The following is a 16,213-nucleotide window of genomic DNA, read 5'->3' on the forward strand; positions in this document are numbered from 1 at the left end:
TTATTCTTAGCAGCAAAACAAACATTTATAATGGTATTTATTTTGGAGTTATCAAAATAAAATGAAAGGGTTTTGCTTTTAACAGCAAACAGTCGGTACATTCCCTTTGTAAACCTAGTTCTTGGTCGTATGCTTCTCTTGCAAAACCATTTTCTCTATCGATCATCTTGATACGCCATCTTTTCTTCTATTAGTAATTCTGCAAACTCGTCTGTGAAATAGAAAAAATAAATATTAACAGCAAACGAATGGTTTGAATTAGACTGTGAAAGTAAATAAATGCATGTCAAGATTCTTCACGGAAACACTTCAGTCCGGAAGAAATAATTCTGTCCCTCTGTGAGTTAAACCGGGTAGGTAAAATTGAACTGAGCATCAAGGAAAATGGTTAAAGACACACGGAGCATATGGTATTTAAACGAGGTCAGCCTTTCTAAAAAAATCTGTTTTGTATGGTGTATTGTGTTGTTTTCCTTTGCAATATAAAAACGTTCGTGCAATAATTAAAATTAATAAAACACATTGCGTGTAAAGACACTCTGTGCTTCTTTAGGTTGCTTTCAATTAAGTCGCCTTACGTTGTTCGTAATTGAATTGAAGTGGGCCAAAATTTGACAACCCACAAATGCTGAGAATCTACCTGGAAACAATATTTTTTGGCACAATGTGTTCCATGATTGTTTACTCACATTCATAAGCATAGAGAAAATGGAAAAAATAATGAATAGGAAAATCTACTTTAAGTCCCAGGCATGGTAGAGAGCCGCAGTTGATGGGCATTCGTAGACGGCAAGAAAAATGACATTGAAGATGCTGAGCGGCAATGGACTTCTGTAAGCGGTATAAGAAGGGAGAAGGCTTGGTGTGGGAGGTCGTCGAAGGAAAAGAAGGGTGAATTTGCATGGAATAAAGAGAGGCATGAAGTACGCCGTGCGAAAGAATGAGTCATTGTAACATGATGTTCATAGACAATTTGTGTCGTGTCAATAAGAGATTTTAAGTTCAATACAGTGCAATGCATTGGTGCATCAAAAATCAACCGTTAGGTGTACGATTTCTAATAAATAAAATAGTATGGGTTGGAAACCATACCTGATAGACGGCTCATCTCTGGCAGCATTTCCCTCTCCTCATGGGAGAGGCAATCTCTGGCACATCACTCTCGACCACCATGTTCATCAGGTCCGGCTTCTGGCTGTCGTCGGACGAACCAAAGTTGCCCATGGAGGGCCAGCCTTTCGCAATGATCGTCGGCGGCGGCACTTCAACAACTTTCGGTTCCTCAAACTGGATCTTCAGTCTCTTACTCTTAACTAAGTCCCAAGAACAATCGGTGTCCTCGTGAAGGTCCCTATGTTTCCTTGGGTCTGTTTCTCCTACCTTCAGCTGGAAAGAAAGACTCTTAAAATCCGATGCTTCCTCCTTTGCGCCTTCTCGCAATGCCGTCGCGCCTTCAGCATCGTCTGGATGCTTTCTTTTGGAGGTCAGTTTGTTCGGCAACGGCTTTGTTGTGTTGATGTCCTCCTCGTACGTCTTTGGCGAAAACCCGAGGTCAATCTTTGAAGATTTACATAAATAACGTCTCCTTTTTACCGATGGTGGTTGAGGTGCTTTTTCTTTTTTTTCTTGCTCTGCTTTCCCACTTATCAGAAGACTCATCTCAGACTCAGAAGTTTCACAACGAGCCATTTTGACAATCTCTCCCGCACGCCGAACGATCACTGCGGTAAGGGCAGCTGGCGACGTAATTAATTATTTTTTCGTTTGAAATATGCATTGTCACCCGCTTCGTTAGCTTTTCTGCAACATTGTACATTGTGAACGGATGGTGCATTGTTAGAACGATCAACGATGATTTTCAACGGTCACAAAAATGTAACGGATTTTCAGATAATTGGTCTCTTTACCAAACTACGTTGCACTTAGTTTATATACCATTAATAGAAGATTCAAATGTGTTCGATTCGCTCGTCATTTTGTGATTCTTTTAGCTGGGTTCTAACCTTAGCGTAGGTATTGAAAATTGACACTTTGATTTGAAGCCCGCACGATCACCTTAAAATTGAATAACGTATAAAAAAATCTTCATCGCGTATGAAATTATATCAAGCAGAAACAAGAATTAAAATAAGGATGTTGACAGAATAATGATCATCACTTTCGAGAGAATGTGTCATAACAATTTCCAGAGTGAATGTAATAAAAGAAGTACAATGGTATAAAAGTTAATAAACATCAGTGAAAAAATAAAATTGGCATGATACCGATTCTTCGTATTCCTTGTTTTTAAATCATTTCCTCTCACATTTCTGCAGGTAAGAGTAAAGGATGATAAATTTGAGTTCATCATCACCTCATTATTTTGAATGTCTTTCTTTTGCAATGTAATAATTCAATTTTATGAGTTGATGACACCTCACTTCAGGGGATCGTATTTTCCTATTGTGGGGAAGCCTTGAGTTTTTGAATATTGATTAGATTTTGATGAGGATAAGAGTTTTATTAGTAGAAATGCTGGGGAATGTGTTTTTAGCACTGAAAAAGTAAAGGATTTCCGAGTCTTAAAGATTAGATAAACTGGAAAAAGAACCTTGAGAAAGATATGAGTGTTGAATGGAATGAAGGGAAATAGAATGTGCGTGGAATTGAAGCACGATTTATTTCAGTATGCGGTGTCAGATGATTACATGTTAGACAGAGATAAGGAATGTGGCAAACTTCAGTCAATGTCCATTCGTGTCAACCTAAAATAGTATCAAAGCTTCCAAACAAAATACCTACCAAGTACACCAAACAAAATCAGGTTAGTTATTTTTGATTGATGATTTTTTTGAAATTGATTCAGAGAGAATACTTAATATTAGACAGGACACAAGTAATTTGTAAGCAAATATTCTAAGTTTCTAATTTCAGTTTTGTAAAAAAAATTGGTGTAGGTTATAGGAACTTTATTGCCTAAGGGAGATTTTTCAAAGAATCTTGGGATGAAGACATATTTTTGAGAACCTTAGAAAATCCATATATCAGTTCGTAGACACCAATAAGTAATTTCTCTTACAGTGATAGTAGAAATATAGTAGATGAAAGTGATAATGAATTGCTTGGCAGAATCATTACCTCTCATTCAGACAGTATTGTACACTTCCCAAGTGGAGCAGGTCACATGCCTCCTGGCAGTGGCTTGTTATTGAGTTATGTGGATCAGGTATCTGGGTAGTAGGGCATAATTTCACATGGGAAAAGAAAGATCTGAACATATAATATGATGGAAGAAACTTGCGAGGAAGGAAATAAGAATAGCCCCTGTAAGAGCATTTTCATCATGGAAAGTTAAAACAAATATCAATTAAATACTGCCTGAGAAAAATTCCCCTGCATCAAGAGAAATTAAACATCCAATTCAAAGGGTGAATGAATGGAATCAACTCAAAAACTAGTAGTAGTAGTAGTAGTAATTTTTAGGGGAGGCGACCGACCACTGAGGTCATTTTTGCCATAAGTTATGGACAGGAAAGGATAAAGACTGGAGAGAAACCCGGCATCGTCACTAGCCTACTCTTTATGAAAGGTACCAAGGGGTCCGCAGTTTAACGTCCCATTCGACGGACGGTGTACTCACCGTAATTGCCCTCCACAAAGAACCTCAAATAGGGATCAAGATACCTCTGAAAAATATTCAACGCCGCCAGGATTTGAACGCGTGCCCTCTGGGTGGGAAGCCAGTATGTTAGCCCCCGCACCATCTCGATCCTCACTCAAAAACTCAAACAAAATACAAAATAGGGACTAAGATCTTGTACTTTCCCAGCATATCTTCTTAATGAAGTTATCTTCAGCCTTCTAACCTGGTCAGGGGCTCCATTTTGGAAGCTGGACTTATGGCTAGTTATTAGTTAACCCATTTTCATTGCCATTTTAATAGAAGAGTATTCTATTGGAATATTTTAAAGCTCATGGGAAATCGCCTGCATCAAAAACTAAAGTGAGAATAATAAGTAGGGTTTCGGCATTAAACCCAATAATTAACCTTTTTTAAACCTAAAAATATGAAGAACATAAAGTAAATCTTTTACGGCAGCAAAAGCACCAATTTATCAATGAAAATCCTCATCTTCACATAAATTCTTTGTTTAAACTATGGTGACCCTTTCAAATATCTTGCTGCAATTGTAACTCAGGTTATTCCAGTGAAGGTGATAAGAGTTTGAAGGTAAATGAATTGCAGTTATGTCAGAAGATTAAAGTTTGATTTTGATAATGGACAGTCATGACAGTCAACACCAGTGACTGGTCAAAAGGAGATACTTTTAGCGAAACAGTTTTTATTCAACATGTTCTAATTTTTTTGTGACAGCATTTACTTAATTAGTTCCATCATTAAGAACCAAAACTAATCAATCAGGTTTAGCATCACTTTCATGCATAGCTAACCAAAATTTAAAAAAATCATTTTTTTAATTGTTTGATTAATCATTCCAAATGCATTTGCATTATTTTACATCATCCTACAGCCGGTGGATACAGAACTACATAATTTAGGACTGATGTCCGAAATTAAATAATATCCTAGGATTTTGCATCACCCAATACACTCATGTGTCCCTACTCCTACAATATTATGAAGCAAAAGTCAAATAGGATGTGAGAAATGCCATACTTAAAAAATAATCATATTAACAGCGATCCCAAGCATAATATTACCATGAATACCACTATGATGATCATATGGGGCAATAATGAAAAAAAAATTTGTTCCATTTTCACAGAAATATAATGGTAACATTTTGGGCATGCCAAATGAGTTAATCATCGAACGGCTTCTTTAACTTTTTAAATTAACAGTACATTTCACACACTTTTCTAATAACAGAGAATTGAGAAATGTTAATTGGTAGCCAGTTGTTTTCATGGATACCTGGGGTGTTTCAGTTCAAACTTTTCAAGGTTCACACACAACATGGTAGGTACATAGCTTTAAAAGTAAAGTTGTTATTTAAAAACTTCAAAGTGACACTAAAAGAAATTCTTTTGGGAAAAAATTGAGGTATTTGGAGAAGTTGAACACTTTTTAACATTCTTCTATTTATTACCCAGTAAAAATTCTACATTATAAGTAAATTTTGTGACTTTAATTTTTGAAGAGTATTAAGCAGAAGAGTTTACCTCATGTAGCAAAGTTATGAAAGTCTAATCAGCACTCGGTGTGAATAATTTTTGGTCATCAGTATCACAATTTTCTATTTGCCGCAAGGTTATTTATTTTTCAAAGATATATGGGCCTGCTGGCCAGTATTAGAACTTTATCAACTTTTTTCTAAGCAAAATTTCTTTTGACACCTTCCCTACAAATAAAATGTTGGTTTGAGAAGTCAAATCTTAACGTCTTTATGTTGGTGATGTCCCATGCTAAAATGATGCTTAGCGTCATGAACTTGATAAATGGTTCCTGAATTGCTTGGTAAAACTAGTAGGTTCAATGTGGGTATGTCTATTAATCTTGGAAATGACGCAAGCAATACCCAAGGAAGCCATGAGTGCTGGCCATATAGTTTTGCATTTGGATAATAGGTTGTTGCCAGCTTTGTTTTCAGAAGGAATAAGAAAAAAATTTTCCAATAAGAATTACAAGGGACTGAACCCAGGGGAAGCAAGTTGTGCCAGGGGATAAATTTATATTTGTTTTTATGGGATAATTTTAGGGTGTATTATAGGGTATGCTTGTGGATACTTTGTGCCAGAGGGAATACAGGTAGCTACATAGATTGAAGGAGGCATGAAGGTTGGGGGGTGTTTATTCAGGGGATCAGGGTTGTAGCAAGTATCTCTGCCTCAGATTTATGGTGACTACAGGGTGGAGTGTTTAGTTTGGAGAGAATGAAAGCTATTAAAATGAAGATAAAATTGCTTGTTGGTAAATATAATATAGACTGAGGATTTGAGGATCTAAAAATTGATCTGAAAAAATGTTAATGGAGTCAATCATTATGATTGTCTTGGTTATCTCTTTACCCTATTTTTTGCTTTGATTTCATCAAAGAAACAGTGTATGTGAATGGTGTGTGTAAAGGTTTTTCAAGTGACAGGAGAGAGTGATAGATGCTCGTCTTAAGTACGAATTAAATGCCAAAGAGGAATATAATGGGTCTGCTCCGTTAATTGTTGGGATGTGGTGGAAGTAATTTTTGCAATAGAAATTATTATTTCTTAGGTTTAATATAGATGTACTGATAATTCATTAGGAAATATAAAATATGAAAATTAAAAATTTTGAAGTGTTTTAAATGTTAGGTAATCAGGGCAAAACTTAAATTTTTCTGCACACTACAGTAATGAAGTCCATTGCTAGTTTCCTATGAGGTGCTGACAATTCTTAGGTCAATCACTGACAGAATGACCAAATTCCCTTCAGCTAGCAGTTAAATACTCGTACTTGCTAGATACAACTCTTGCATGCTTGCCTCTTCACCAAAAAAATAAACGATATTGAGGACCACTCTTTCTATTACAATTCACCAAAGGAAATACACAAAAGGTTTTGGCCTTCTTCTGGTCACACTGAAAAAAATATAAATGTTCTTATATTAAAAAAAATCCAACCACATGCCTCCTCCCTGGCTCCATACATTGCATTAAATTCAAAACTGCTCCCTCCTTTTCCCAAAATCACCTCAACAGCAACACCTTCTCAAATATACCTCATTCCCAAGCACATCTACCTTATCATGCTACTCTTACTCTCAATCCTCTGCCCAATTGTAACTAATAGCCAATGCACCAAGCCCCTCAAAATTAGAATCATTACCCATGGCGCATTCTTTAACCCTACCACCCTAACCACTTCTCTCTAAGCTCCCATACATGCAGCTGCCTAAAGCAAAAATGTCAGTATGCTTTCCTTCATGGTTACCAACTCTGTGGCCTTGAGTACCATCCCAGCCCCATTACAGTCCCAACTTGACTTTTGCTACCACTTTTTCTTGTTTCCCTAATCAAAGAGATAGCTGAAAGGAAAGCATTAGGAGACCATACAAAACATCTAAAAGCATGTTACAATGTTCGTGAGAGACATTTCGGTGGAGGAGTTTAAGAGTGCCCTCAGCTTCACCCAAACTGTGTGATTTTTTTGTGCCAGCTCCAACTGGGATACTTCAGGGAAAGGAACTGGCCCCCCTATGTCATTTTATTTACCCTTGGTTGAACTATCTAAACAAGAATAATTATATTTGCCCTTGGCAAATATATAAGGACCTTGGCATTGAAATGGAAATTTGTGCTAGAGAACTTTGACCAATTCCCCCTTATATTCTCCTAAATTCTTAACAAGAAGAAACAAGGAGTGCTTATAGTAGGGCATTATTGTCATGAGAGTATAGGGCCTGGGCTCATAGCTATGTTTTTTATATTGTCTTCTTGGAGCACACAAATGACGATTCGATTACCTGTGCAAGACTAAAACTCTCAATCCACCCTGAGTACTCATGAGATACCCGATTCTGGGAAGCTGGTATATGGACGAGTGTGTGAAAAGGGTAGTTTGAGATTGGAAGTGTAAACAACAAAATGTACTTGGTGCTATGAGGAGGTAAAATTGATTATTAGCCAAAAAACTCATTTTTTTTATCCGGTAATGATAGCATAAAACAAACTATGGAAGTTTTTTTTATTCTTATGAGCAAAACAAATATTCATAATAGGTATCTATTATCCATTTATTAAAATTAAATGAAATGTTTGTGCTGTTAAAAGCAAACAGTCGGTACATTCCCTTTGAAAACCTAGTTCTAGGTTTTATGCCTCTCTTGCAAAAGCAGTTCGTCTGTCTATCTTCCTCTAAGCCCTATATTTATCTATTAGTCATTTTGCAAACTCATCTGTGAAAACAAATAAATAGATATTTATAGCAAACGAAATGCTTGTTTAAACTAGTAGGTTCAATATGGGCACTTCCATCAATCTTGGAAATGACATATGCAATACCCGAGGCAGCTGAAGTGTCATTTCTGTTGGCTTTTTTCTAGGAGAAAACGGGAAAAGTATGTCTAAGAAGACATTTAAGGGACCACATCTTGGGGGAGTAAGTACTGCAAATGGGCAGACTTGACTCATGTATTGAGGGAAGAAAATAAAGTCTTTAAGTTCGTCCATGCCATGGGGCCAACCGAGAAATGTCAATCATTGGAACTACAGAAAAACAAAGGTTTTCAATTAGCTAAGAAGGAAAAAGCAGCTCAATGTCAAGAGTTAGGTAGAATAGAATTGAAAATATGCGTACCTAAAAAGGGGAGATCAAGAGCTTAAATTAAACTAAATGAAAGTGAATACAAAAATGGCAAAAAGCAATTGATCATGGAAAAGATTATAGAAAGAAATAGAAAGAAATAGAAAGGTGAACAGAGTCAGGAGAAGGTAAAAAGACTTGAATAATGAGCTGAGGCAGGAAAATAATGGTGTGAAAAGAGCCTGGTGGAGGATGCAGTGTAAGGATATATAATGCTTGCTATAAAGCAGTGAAATGGATACATTGGAGAGGAAGATAAAAAAACCTTAAGGAAGTAATAAGGAAAAATCTCTGCATTCAATCATAGACAAGTCTTTATAATTATTGATTGAACCAGGGAAGATTCAGGAGAGATGGAAATAATATATTTAGGATACATATTTTTAGTACCAATAGCCTCAGACATAGAAAGAGAACATAAACTAGATGAGTATTGCTTATGTCTGGATAAACTTGATGCCAAAATAGAAAGACGATTAAGGGAATGGAAGTGGCAAATAAGCCCATGAGGGTTGATAACATTTCTGAAGAACTATTTAAGGATTATGGGAATCCTCAAAGGAAGAGTTTTTATAGTCTTATTCATAGAATTTATATGGGAGGAACTTGGAAAAAAGATTTTGTAAAATCAGTGTTATTTCCCATCCCCTTTCCTTTTTTGGATGGAAACTAACACTGATTTTACAATGATAATAATAATATATGATGATGATAATAATATGTGAGGACTATAGTATGATTTTACATGCAGAAAAAAGTAGTATTTAGGATAATCAATACGAGGATGCAGAATAGGCAAAATTATTACTTAAGTGGGAGATAAGTTTGGGATCAGAAAGGGGAGAGGCAAGTATGTTGCAAGACAGTAATGATATCACTAATAGAGAGAATTATGGAACACACTAGGAATTTATTTGCTTGGTTAACAGATTTTGAGGCATTGGATAGAGTAAATTGAGTAGAGTCAATGAATTTATTGCAGAAAATAAGAGTAGAGTGGAGAGTAGTAGTAGTTTTGAGGGGAGGCGACCGACAGCTAAGGTCATTTGCGCCATAGGGGATGGACAGGAAAGGATGAAGGGTGGAGAGAAACCCGGCGTCGGCATTAGCCTACTCTTTACGAAAGGCGCCAAGGGGTCCGCAGTTTAACGTCCCATCCGACGGACGGCGTACTCCCTCAAAGTGCCCTCCACAAAGCACCTCAAGTAGGGATCGAGATACCTCTGAAAAATATTCAACACCGCCGGGATTTGAACCCGCGCCCTCAGGGTGGGAAGCCAGTACGTTAGCCCCCGCACCATCTCGATCCCCTAGAGTGGAGAGATATGAGACTTTTTCCTAACCTGTAAATTTCACAGATTGTTCACGTGTGCATGGCAGATGAAGAGCTAACATGGGCAATATTAGGAAGAGGGGGAGACAGACATACCAGCTATCACCTATTCTTTTTAAAATATAGGAAATGGTTAATGAGGTATGGAAGAATTTAAGATAGAAATGAAAGTTGGTGGACATTCATAAAATCAGTTAGTTTTGGGATGAAAAGCCATGTAAGCAAAACAGACGTTTTGACAATTTTTAAGAGGAAGTCTAAATTAAATGTCATAATAGGAGGCCAAAACTGAGCCGGTGGAACAGCTGAACTATCTTGGAAGTGTTCTGGATGAAGATGTACAGATTAGTAGTAGTATGAGAAGAAAAATTTCATTGACATAGAATATTTCACCAGGAAGTATTGATGACATGGATGTTATGAAAAGGTTCATTAAAATTTTGATGTGGAGTGTGGTTTTGCAAAGCACACATGTTTCGCAGTAGTATGTTGAAGGTTGTAATAGAGGGTTGCATACCTTAGACACGTTGGACGCAATGAAATGTGGAAGGAAGTCTGCGGAATTCAAGAAGGGTTTATTGCAGGATTGGAATTGAGGAGTTGTTTTGCTTGGCTAGGTAAGGAAATGTATCGTTGTATTATTGTGAAAGTGTGCCCTTTTAAAACTTACCTTAATCAGTAAAATACCAATAATAATAATAATGATTTATCGGAAAAATTCATATGAAATTCCTCCATAAACCTTAGTTTGCAAGATTCTGGGACCCTACAATAATTGAATTCGCACTTAGTAGGTTAAAATAAGAAATTAACAACTAGCCTGAATACTTATTGCATAATTCCTCAGTTAGGATGGACTTGATTCCTTCTACATTTATTTAATATAATTATACATTAAACAGCAGTTTTTACTGATTTTATTTAAAACGTCATATTACATTGCTCTTGGGAGATATTGCATTTATCAAATAATATGTAATTTAAAGTAAATAAATAATTATTTGAAAGATGATAAATTCCCTCCATTTTGCATAAGGCGCTATTGTCACCACTAACGGAATTTTTTGTAAGCTTAAGCCATTTGAACAACGTAATGAGCTAATGTTGCCAAACTTACGGACTTGTTTAGATAAGAAAAAACTGCCGTGCATACATTAGGAAAGTAATGAAGAAGTACTTATAGTGTTTCGTTAATTACTTAGTAATAATTAATCCGTCCCAGAACAATGCACGGCTTATGGGTAATGAAATTGTTGTGCTGAATATCTTGTTATGTTTGCAGAAGTGCCACAGATAACTGCGGAATGTTGTAATACCCACTTCCCGGGAAGTTGACGTCAAAGAGTTATAGATCAAAGTTTATAGTAGATCCATGTTTGTAGGTTACTAGGTGTATGTGTACTTCTTATTCCTCTCCCTATCCATGGTTATGCCGTGAGGTTTTTTTTAAACTTATTGCTAAGTGCCTTGTATCATATGAGTATATTTCGGGTCCAAGTGGTTATGCACAGTGGTTTCCTCTTTAATAAAACACAAATATTCGTCTCTCAATAAGTCCATCAGGAAAATGATTTCTGCAGTATGTATACCTTTCTACTTGTTAAAATTATCGAGTATACTTTTAAGAATGAGTCTTATGATATCTCAATTTTAGCTACTTTACACTATCATTTAATGTTGGCATTTTTGTGATGTATCCTGCTAGGTGATGGCATGTTTTTACCACTGACAGTCATAATTTCTCTCATTTTCTTTACAGAGAGATCGCAAGGGCTTCATTATGGTGAGTACAGTTTTTGTACGGACAAGTTTTCAACATGCCTACGTCAAAATTTCAAAATATATAGGGTGATCATTACGATTCGTTTCAGTCAATCTGATCGTGATTAATACTTGCTATCAGTTTAACAATTATCAGCTAGAACCCGTTCAGCGAAGGCTTGCAATTATTCAGTTTAGGTATTATCAGCTGGAACCCGTTCAGCGAAGGCTTGCATTTAGAGAGCCGACGGGAAGTGGTATTTTACAATTAAACACTTTGCATTAATTTATAGCAGAGTGCTGTTTACTTTGTTGGGATATGAATTTTCCTTACATTTAATTTCCTTACATTTCGGTTTTGCTTAGTCCGGTGATATGTTATGAAGTCTCGCGTCGCTGTCCTGACTCGCGTTGATAAGGAATATTACGTTAGGCCAAGCAGCATTTATTTCATTTCATAAACGAGAATGCAGCTACGGCAAATCGATTACAATGATTGCATATAAGGATTTTGGCCTTTTTGTGAAAGTTAAATGATTTACAATGCCTAATCGAATAAAGCTACCGGAAGAGTATCACAAAATTTCCATAGTCTGGGCCACAGGATCAATAAAATGTCTCAACATTTGGTGAAACGAAGTAATTAACTGGTAGGTTGCAATGGCTTCATTTTGCATGTCGTACTCTTAATATTTGTGGTAACCTTTACCTGTTTTCCTACCAAGCCTTCTGTCATGGATACTCGTGCATTAACGTAAATGCGTTAAGTATTGGCATATGGTCCCGGCATCACATTATGTGTGTTTTCCCAGTGTCATTTTGTATAATGTCAGGCGTTATGATGAGCGTAATCATACCAAGTTACTTATTTTGCATTTGTTTTATTGTACCTTTGCGGGCATTTTATTGGGCTTTTTGAATCTGTTATCGAAGGTGTACCAATTGAGTATTAACTATTCGATTTCAGCTTATTATACGCAGGATGAGTAATTACTTCATTCATCGTTATACATAACTACTTACCTCAAATGGCATGCCCTCAGTTTCGGAGACTATTAATATGTTAATGTAGTTCATGATGCATGAAAAAATCACCAATGCAAGAGAATACTCATTTTTATTTTCAAGTTGTATTATGGCGCACTGCAATGCGGAACTCCGTAATAATACTGAGATCTCCCAATACTGAAACTAAAAGTTTTATATAATAATAATAAGTCACATTTAGTTTCAAATAATGTGTATTATAAATTTATTTTTGTAATTTCATTGTTAACTTCTACGTTGTGTATTTTGAATCACACGGTTATTTTACAAACCTCAGATATTTAGATCACTATGGCTTCCTTTCTGGTGAAATTCAAAATAAGGTTGGCAAAACTCCCATTGGTCAGATCACAGACCCTACTTTGATGTTATGTTCACTACCCTGGCCAAATACCTAGAACCGAAAATAGCTTACTACTGTCATTTGTCTGGGGGGATTTGAAAGTGTGTGGAAGACATTCTCAGTGGCTCAATTGTGAGTGTGTGTTTTGAGTATTCAATCCACCTCATGTGCATATTAATGTTTCTTAATGAATGGCATATTTTGCGTGAAAATTCAATTTTGAACTTTTTATGCTTAGTTTAAATTTTGATATAGCCACAGGATTTTATTCAGTTCTCAAGCAGTTTATTTTTTTCACAATTGAGCTCTGATGTAAATCTTGTTTCAATGTGAATACCTATGAACAGGAGCATGGAAATTTTGAATAGAAAAGCTTATTTGCACATGAAGAATATTAAATGTCCAGAATTTTATTTTCCTTTTAAAATGATAGCCTTGGAATTAAAAAATTAGCTCCCCATTGTATTTCATTGCTTTTGCTGCTTTGGTTGAAAGTGTTTCTTACTACAAATTAGAAAATTGATATTGTATAAATGTGGATACATGCTGCTTTTGGGGAATAATGGTGTGCATATTTCTTACCTTGCTGCTGGAATCATAACTGATTTAAATGATAGTATATAAAATGGAGTAAATTTCCATGCAAGTTGTTAGCTAAATCGTATGGAATTAGAAATTCATTAAGGAAATGGGATAAATTACATCAGATGGCATTTCCCTTTTGAAAGAGATTCTATTAGGGTGGAGAGTAGTAAGTTAATAGTTCTTTTGAGGTGGTCAATATCTGACATTATATGTGCCCCAAGGAATGTGTTGATAGCTTGGTGGTAATGTTAGGGAATAGAAGAGGGCTAGAGAAAAACCTGGCATTGACTTAAGGATGCTGTTAATGAAAGAAATCAAGGGTTTAGCAATTTAACATCCAATGCAGAGCAAACTTAAGTGGAACACACAATTAGAAGTTGGGATACAACTGAAAAATTAACCCCTGCCTGGATTCAAATCTATGTGGTCTGAGTGATATTACCTTTGTCCGCTCTGCTTTGGTGTGATACCTTTGGTTGGTGACAACTAATATCTTTCCTTCTCCCCCGAAACATCCACTGCGAATTTCAAGACATTCTTTTTTAGTAACTCTGTTGAAATAAACTAATTCAAGTGATTTGAAGGGTGTAGTGCACATTATTTATGTTTAAATATGACTCATTTATTTCACAGTCATACAAGGTTTATACCAATTTCACATTTAATTAGGAATGTGCCCTAAATTCCTTGATTATTCCTGTCATGTCATTTGGTGTACACCTAAATGGAACATTTTCTTATTAGATCAGTAATACTGTGAGACAAAATGCCATCGAAGAGTCGTGGCAGGAATAGGGCCCACCGAAGGAAACACAGGAAGATGGATTCGGGGGGCAGTTCAGGCGAAGGGGAGTTGGAGCTGAGTGGTGAGGTGGCTGCAGGCGACACCGAATTGTTGCTGAACATGACCAAAGAGAAACCTACCAAGGCATCACGTCGCCCTCCCAGCGAGCCCCCTCAAGATGGTGAGGGTGTGTGGTCCATAACCATTCAAGTGTTCATACCGTTTTTGGTAGCAGGCCTTGGAATGGTTGGAGCTGGGCTTGTGCTTGATGTGGTGCAGGTACTTAAAGGAAATTTCTCTTAGAAATGATACAGGGTCAGAGTTGTCGTATCACTCACATGAGACTAATTGCTCTTATTTTTATATCCACAGCATTGGCCTGTATTCCGAGTGGTATCTGAAGTTTTTATCCTGGTACCAGCACTTTTAGGACTCAAAGGGAATTTAGAAATGACTTTAGCATCACGTCTTTCCACTCATGCTAATCTGGGCCATATGGACAGTCCAAAGGAGCAATGGAGCATGATCATTGGCAACTTATCTCTTATACAGGCAAGTGGTCGCTGTTTGTGTAGCCTAATGTATATTCTCAATTTTTTTGAATAAAGTGTTTTTGGAAGATAAATTATTGTTGCAGTAACAATTTGGTTTTTAGTTTGGATGCATAATGTTTATGTTTTGTGATCTCATTAATAAGCCTTTTGAGTATAATGAAACATGGCCCAGGTGGAATTCCAACCCATGATATTTGGATTAGACATTGGGTGTATTTCCAACCAGGATATCTGTGCTGGAATATATTCTCCTCTTTGTCTTGGGTCTTCCAAATCCATTTATTTGCCTTGTGGATACAAAGCTTCAATCATATGTGTAACTTTTGTTTACATGAGCAGATGCAAAGTTTTGGCTTTTTCAGTATAAGAGTGATTATAGGGACACATAATTGCTATTGCTTCTCATGACCCTGCGCGGTACCATCTCTGGTTTACGATAACATACAATATCACTTGAACTTCAAGTAAGAGTATGGTTTCTTAGACAATACTGCAAATTAAATGTGGATAATCGTTGGTATATTGGTTTGTGGGTATGGTTGATTATTTGGATTCTCACCAAAGGCTGTTTCTTTATTCATAACTTTATTTAAGATTGATTAAAACTTCAAAAAAAGTTATTCCACCAGAGGTTTTTTTATTACTTTTGGTCTGTTTTTGAATGGTGTATGTTTGTTATGGTCTGTAATTCAGAAAAAACTCCTCTGCAAGTCTATTAAAATATTTTTGCTGTGCCAAATACCATTTTCAGTGGGCATATCTAGTAAACATCTTTTATTATCAGAACCATGAGCAAACAATTTTATGGTAATGGTGTACAATGTCCATGTAAAGCTGAAAAGGACTTCAAGCTAAACTATTTTTATTTTTCAACAGTCTCTTTTTAGGTGTAGTCATTTTGCCTAACAGTGCACCATTTAGTTGATCTTTTTAGAATAATGTGATTATTCAAACTTGTCGAAAAGGCATTTGTTTCCACAGTCACTTCCTTGTTTGAATAAAATATATTTCCCACCAGCTATTTCATCGTATTGGAGAACAATTAGTAGCTCAAGGGAGCCATACCTGGACAATATTTGGAATAAGGAACTATTTATAATTGTAACTGCCATCAATTTTATATCAACAACTGTAGAGGATTGATCAATGTCATGATGAAAAAGGACTTAATGGTGGGTCATGGATGCTTTTCTTGCTGCTTGTTTTCAAAATAGTCTAGCAATGATGCATAGTATGCACCTATAATAAAGACCCTTTTCCAAATAGTCACCATGACCTTTCAAGTTGAAGGAATGGCCTTTGTCTTCTATGGTGCAGACTCCAATCTGGCAACCAATTACTTCGACTGGTCCTTAGTTTCAGGCTTGTATTGGTGTATCCATGTTTTATCCACAGTAATGAAACGATTCCTTAAGTTCTGCATTTTCATTGAAATAGTGAACCACCGGCCATGGAACATGTCACTTGATTTCGTTTTTGGTCTGCTGTAAGGATTGTGGTAACCATTTTGTGAAGAGCTTTATTACAA

The 16,213-nt window shown here is 36.3% G+C and overlaps 1 protein-coding gene and 1 long non-coding RNA gene across 3 annotated transcripts in view; one reads left to right on the forward strand and one right to left on the reverse strand.

Annotated features, from left to right (window-relative positions):
* On the reverse strand, positions 1-12,733 carry LOC139685733 (uncharacterized). Its single transcript, XR_011700217.1, has 4 exons — positions 12,692-12,733; positions 12,396-12,563; positions 1,093-1,386; positions 1-211 (listed from the first exon to the last, which is right to left on the reverse strand). It is a non-coding gene; the product is annotated as an uncharacterized lncRNA (long non-coding RNA).
* Positions 10,963-16,213, forward strand: part of LOC139685732 (solute carrier family 41 member 1-like) — a 22,270-nt gene continuing 17,019 nt past the window's right edge. Inside the window, exons 1-4 of one of the 2 annotated variants that reach the window (XM_071582780.1) lie at positions 10,963-11,190; positions 11,371-11,394; positions 14,092-14,410; positions 14,504-14,683. In XM_071582780.1, coding sequence (XP_071438881.1) covers positions 14,114-14,410; positions 14,504-14,683 — 477 coding nt within the window. In that variant the 5' untranslated portion in view covers positions 10,963-11,190; positions 11,371-11,394; positions 14,092-14,113. Of the gene's footprint in view, positions 11,191-11,370; positions 11,395-12,852; positions 12,895-14,091; positions 14,411-14,503; positions 14,684-16,213 lie in introns of those variants that run through there. The other variant, XM_071582779.1, reaches the window with a different exon arrangement.

Source organism: Hetaerina americana, unplaced genomic scaffold (genome assembly GCF_022747635.1).
Source record: "Hetaerina americana unplaced genomic scaffold, ioHetAmer1.1.p SCAF_12, whole genome shotgun sequence".
Lineage (NCBI taxonomy): Eukaryota > Metazoa > Arthropoda > Insecta > Odonata > Calopterygidae > Hetaerina > Hetaerina americana.